General features: G+C 41.7%; 1 protein-coding gene across 1 annotated transcript in view; it reads right to left on the bottom strand.

Annotated features, from left to right (window-relative positions):
* The window catches only part of LOC108312300 (basic leucine zipper and W2 domain-containing protein 1-like), a 14,262-nt gene extending 12,158 nt beyond the window's left edge, over window positions 1–2,104 (bottom strand). The window contains 3 exon segments of the mRNA XM_017540134.2: window positions 775–1,263; window positions 1,266–1,362; window positions 1,654–2,104. Of these exon segments, the coding sequence (XP_017395623.1) occupies window positions 775–1,263; window positions 1,266–1,362; window positions 1,654–2,043 (976 nt within the window). The 5' untranslated portion in view covers window positions 2,044–2,104.
* Between the last annotated feature and the right edge of the window lie 4,219 nt (window positions 2,105–6,323).

Here is a 6,323-nt window from a genome sequence, read left to right as displayed (position 1 = left end):
CCTAGGCTGGAGTAATGTGGTGTGATCTCAGCTCACTGCAACCTCTGCCTCCCAGGTTCAAGTGATTATGCTGTCTCAGCCTCCCAAGTAGCTGGAACTACAGGCATGTGCCACCGCACCCAGCTAATATTTGTATTTTAGTAGAGAGGGGGTTTTGCCATACTGGTCAAGCTGTTCTTGAACTCCTGACCTCAGGTGATCCACCCATCTCAGCCTCCCAAAGTGCTGGGATTACAGGTGTGAGCCACCGTGCCTGGCCATTGCACATATTTTTATCAAAACGGAGCCCCAGAGGAAGATACTGCACATTCATGAAGGTCCATTCTGAAGGGCGCATGCCCCTTCCCTTCACTGTTTTTTCATTTTCCTCTCATGAACCCTTTTTTTTAAATTTTGGTGTCCATGTTTTCATTTCTATTATAAGGAGATAAAATAATTTATTTACAATTTCAACTATTACTTTAGAGACAAGGAGCACATGTTCAGGTTTGTTACATGAGTATACCCTGTGATGTTGAGGTTCGGGGTATGAATGATCCCCTCACCCAGATAGGACCCAATAGGTAGTTTTTCAGCTTGGCCTTCTCCCTCTCTCTCCTCTGTAGTAGTCCCCAGTGTCTATTGTTTCTGTATTTATGTCCATGTGTACCCAATGCTTAGCTCCCTGTTGTAAGTGAAATTGTGGTATTTTTCTGTTCCTGCATATTTCTAAGCTTAAGACAATGGCCTCCAGCGGCATCCATGGTGCTTCAAAGGTCATTATCTCCAATAGACGGCCGTATTGCTTAAAGGGCTTGATGGCTTGCTCCGCTACAAGCTCTCCTCTTTTGTTCCATTCCACGGTGCTCATTCCACTCCACCAGACTGTTCCCGTAACAACTGATTCTGACGTTGGGTTTTTTTTCATCTTCTCCTTGGCATATAAAATTATAGCCTTAAATGGATCACCACAGGACATCTGTTCTTGAAGTTCTTTCTGGAGCTCCTTATGAGCTCCGATGGTTTGCTGATGTTGAACATATTCTGAAAGCTCTTTCAAGCCTGCCTCAGTAAAATGCTCTGTGAAGTGTTCGATGCTTTGCTTGTTGACAGAGAGAAGCTCCATCAGTCTGTTATCCACGCTGACTTTCCGAAGACTTGCAGCTACTGCATTGATATCTTTTTTATTTATTCATGATTCAAAGAGCTTCACAGTAAAAGCTGCTGAAACACTGTCTCTAACCAAATTCTCATTATAAAGGCTATTAAAAATGGGGGCATTGTTCCATTAGCCAGACGAACACCAGTCAACATAGCCAGCTTGTTTCTCCATGACTCTGAAAAACCCTTTAAGAACAGCAGCAGCAGGCCAAGGCGTGGTGGCTCACACCTGTGATCCCAGCACTCAGAGGTGGAGGTGGGCAGATCACCTGAGGTGAGGAGTTCAAGACCAGCCTGACCAACATGGATAAACCCCAAGTCTACTAAAAATACAAAATTAGCTGGGCGTGATGGTGCATGCCTATAATCCCAGCTACTCGGGAGGCTGAGGCAGGAGAATCACTTGAACCCGGGAGGCGGAGGTTACAGTGATCTGAGATTGTGCCATTGCACTCCAGCCTGGGCAACAAGAGTGAAACTCCATCTCAAAAAAAAAAAAAGAAAAAAAAAAACAAAAAAAACACCTTTCTTCGGGTATTTGTAGCACCTGATTAACTTGTGAAAAGCATGAACAAGTGCTTACATGGTCTCTAGGTCTTCTTGGGCTGCAAACACGCAGACATCTGTACACATCATGTCATCTGCCACTGTACCACTTGGGGCCAGCATTTCACCAGCCACCAGAATGTCAACGAGTGTTTCTGCATATCGATGGTAATCACATTTTGCTCCAGAAGCATCAAGAAACTTAGTTACTGCTTCCAAATCAGTATTAGTTTCAGTTAAGCCTTGGATAATACAATCTTGAAACTGAGTAGGGTCAAACGTCTCTTTTTTATCTTTTTTTCTGGTTTGAAAACACTGGCTGGTTAGCATTAGCTTTCGTTGCTTTTGATTATTCATAAAAGACACCCGAATTCCAGGCAAAGAGAAATCCCCAATGTAGTGGCAACTGTTGGCAGTGTCTCCTTTGGCTATAAATGTTACATATGTGAAATATTGATTGACTTCTCTCTGTTTTAACTCATCGCTGCATTTTAAAGGTAAAAATCCTTCACTTAGTACAATGTAATACCACTGTTCTGTCCTCTGTCCTCTCAAGGAGTCCTTGAACTGGACAATCCCTGCAGAAAATATGGCACCATATATATTAGGGCACTTTTGATACCTTGTCAATGATCCATTTGATTCATTAGTTCTGGAAATTTGAGATAAATCAGCAATGATGAAGATTTGTATTGAAGTGTTTCGTATCTTGGAGGGGACAAACGTTGTCTTAGACATGGCAACACTCTCTTTTATAACCTAAACTTTTCACTTCATATGTGTTTCTAAGGGCTTGTCAATTCCATTTCTGTAGCTAATAATCATGACCAGGTCGTAAAAATGATTGTGACTGGGCATAAAATTATAAGTCTGAGTATTGGTTATCTAGGTCTCTCTATTTAGAAAAGCATTAATTGTATGTTTTTCATCAACCGACAGGGAATATATAGTCATTATTATTTTTTTTGAGATGGAGTCTCACATTGTCCCCAGGCTGGAGTGCAGTGGCATGATCTCGGCTCACTGCAACCTCCGCCTCCTAGATTCAAGCAATTCTCCTGCCTCAGCCTCCTGAGTAGCTGGGACTACAGGTGCATGCCACCTTATCCAGCTAATTTTTGTATTTTTAGTAGAGACAGGGTTTCACCATGTTGGCCAGGATGGTCTCAATCTCCCGACCTTGTGATCCGCCTGCCTTGGATGCCCAAAGTGCTGGGATTACAGGCGTAAGCCACTGCACCCAGCCTATAGCAATTATTTTTAAACAATGACTCAAATAATAGTGTTTTACATATACAATGACAGAAATTGCTCAAGGAACTCACAGAGATTGGCAGAGAATTGAGTACATAGACTTAGTTGCATACAAAAAATTAAAAGGTAGTCAATCTACATAGGTGATGAGTAGATTGATATAATTTCATCATTATATTCTTACAAGAGGTCACAAACTTTTAAAACAGAGTTTCTACTATTAAAAAAATTCTGGAAAAAATTTTGAACTGTTGGATCTAGAAATGTCTGATGACTCAGGAATAGTAGAAATGGGTAGGAATGGCATTTGCATGAGGGGGCAGGTCACTTTTTCCCATTTAATTTGTTTTCATAAACAAACAAAAATAATAATGTGTGGGTTTGAGAGAGGTTTTAAAACCAAATATGTGCTCTTAAATAATACACTTGTCCATGTAAAATTACACCTGTCTAGACAGCAGCCGTGAGACCCCTATCATGCCTTGTGTTCACTTGAAATCATCTATGACCTGTCTCCGTGGTCATGCGGGGTATGCTTCTTGCCTTTCATTTCAAGTATCATTCTGCAAGTGGAGAAATTGCTGTTCACGCATATTCACTGTCTCGGAAGACAATTTTATTTACAGTAATGGGAAATGCACATTGCTCCATGGGCGGTATGTTCCTATTGAATAAACTGCTGTTTATTCAAACAGGCCAGGTAACTTGTACTCAAAATATTGTCTTCATATGTTTTCCATTCTCCCACATTTCATTTACAGATTTATAAATGTATTGGATAGTTTCATTGTATTGCTTTCTTTATGTTTTAAAACCTTCTATCAAGCTAGTTGCCTTAAATTTGTTCCTCAGTTTATAAAGAAAAATGTACTATTTTATTTATTTTTTTAGGTTCTCACTTTTTTTATTATTATACTTTAAGTTCTGGGATACGGTTGCAGGATGTGCAGGTTTGTGACATAAGTATATATGTGCTATGGTGGTTTGCTGCACCCCTCAACCCGTCATCTAGGTTTTAAGCCCTGCATGCGTTAGGTATTTATCCTAATGCTCTCCCTCACCTTGCCCTCCACCCCCTGACAGGTTCCAGTGTGTGATGTTCCCCTCACTGTATCTTTGTGTTCTCATAGTTCAACTTCTCACTTATGAGAACATGCAGTGTTTGGTTTTCTGTCCTGTGTTAGTTCGCTGAGAATGATGGTTTCCATCTTCATCCATGTGCCTACAAAAGATATGAACTCATTCTTCTTTATGGCTGCATAGTATTCCATGGTGTGTATATGCCACATTTTCTTTATCCAAAAATGGACTATTTTATAATGCCAACTTTGTAGACATTCTTCTGGAGAACAGATGACAGTAGAAACACACCTGTATTGCCTTCATCAGGTCAGGAGATTCTTGTTACCAAACACAGCTATAGAATTTCCAGGAAAAAAGTAATTAAAAGCCAAACTCTTTTGAATGTAGATTTCAACATCTGAAACCACATGTTAGAGCCATCTGAGTTCAGAGGCCTTTAGAAAGGCAAGAAACTGGAATTTCATGGGAAAATTACCATGATGCCAGTAAAGACAAGATCACTGGCTGTTTGAATGATGCCTGGGAAAGTGGAGAGAAGGGACAATGGCATTGGATTAGTGGAATAGACATTTGGTGACAGAGGAAAGGTGGGCCTGCATGGTTCTCAGGAAGGTGCTGGGCTGGGTTCTCCAGGCTATAACTATGTCCCTCTGAGAGTAACAAGGACCCTTACCTTTAACTGGGCAGGGTCTAGGTAGGCATAAAGACTGCACAGTGGACACTCAGTGCTGGAGAGTTGCCTCCCATTCTCAGCCAGGCCTTTAGTTCAGGCTGCTCACACAGTTGCTGAGATGAGAATTCATTATTTGTTTTCATAAACAGAAAATAATAATGTGTGGGTTTGGGATTGAGGTTTTAAAACCATACGTGACACACTTATCCATGTAAAAACACACTTGGCTAGATATCAGCAGTGAGACCTCAGTCATGACCTGTGTTCTCTTCAAATCCTCTATGACTGTTGTCATAGAGATCTTTGACTTAATTTATTAAACCATCATGTCATCAGCCCAGCAGGCCACAACCTCAGTTAATTCCTATTAACTTCTCATCCAGGCTTGGTTCATGGAAGGGAAATTGCTTCTTGGAACAGCCATCATGTGACAGTTGACCTGGAATGTCCTGAGTTCTGAGCCAGCTTGGGAGCCAAGCTGACCCCTGGGCATGTGGGGTCATTAACTGATGGCAGTTAACTGCCCACCACCGGGCAGCTGACAGTGAGAAGATGCTGAGGTAAGAGGTCAGACATTTGAACCTACTTTTCAGAGAGGCTTTGTTTGCAGAAAACTGAGACTTTATGTCAGGGATAGAAACCTGGAGGCAAGAGGTTGTGTTATGATGTGAGCTCTTCTCTTGGTTCTCCCACCTCTTCCAGGACACAGCCTTCCTGAAGAAATGTTGGGTCAGGAGGATTTGATAAACCTTGTGAGAAGAGCTCTTGGTTCAGAGTCCAGGGCATGATCTAGAGGACTCAGGTGTTCAGGGGGTCTCTGTCCCCAGGGAAGCAACTACCCATATCTACCACTCCTCGCTGTTATATCTCTAGGTAAGTCACTCAAAATGTCATAGTTTTAATTTGCTGATCTGGAAAATGTAAGTTGTAGCCCCTGTTCTGCCCATCCCCTCGCTCTAATGTGGGGGTCACGGGAAATCACAGATCTCCGTGAGCTGAAAAGCATCATGCCACACAAAGGGTGAAGTCACTTTCCATCTTCCCCTGCCCGGGAGCCATGCAAGCTCCCTCTCTGTATTCAAACACTACCGAGTATCAGGATTATTTTTCCAGACTTTCAATGATTGGACACTCTTGGGCATTTATGAAGCATGAGTCTTCTTAACGCTGTATCTGTATTTCATTCCTTTTAGCCCTATACACTTCAGTAGGTCTATAGCATAGACCTTACATCTATAGCATACTTACATTTCCACATCTCACAATAGGGAACTGAGGCACAGAGGGGTTCATATCACTCTCCCACGTATGTGCAGATCCTAAGTAGGATTTGAACCCAGGTCATTCTTGGTGACTTGGATCTGCTGTCTTTCTATATTGCCTCATCTAAATAAAGGTGTTTGCCTGCATAGTCAGTCTGTTTAGTTTTAAGTGCAACCAACCTTGTAAGATGTAAGATCTTCCTAGTGACCAACTCTGTTTCAGGCGGCATTGAAAAGCAGATGGGAAAAGTTGGGATCAAAAGTTTGATCTGTGAATAAGGTATTACTAATTTCTCTGTGGCCTTCTGTCTTTATTGTAATACATTTCCTAGAATCTGCCCATAAAGATACAAGAAATCTGCTCT

This window comes from Cebus imitator, unplaced genomic scaffold (assembly GCF_001604975.1).
Source record: "Cebus imitator isolate Cc_AM_T3 unplaced genomic scaffold, Cebus_imitator-1.0 Scaffold8, whole genome shotgun sequence".
NCBI lineage: Eukaryota > Metazoa > Chordata > Mammalia > Primates > Cebidae > Cebus > Cebus imitator.
This window is presented reverse-complemented; position numbering and strand designations above follow the sequence as displayed.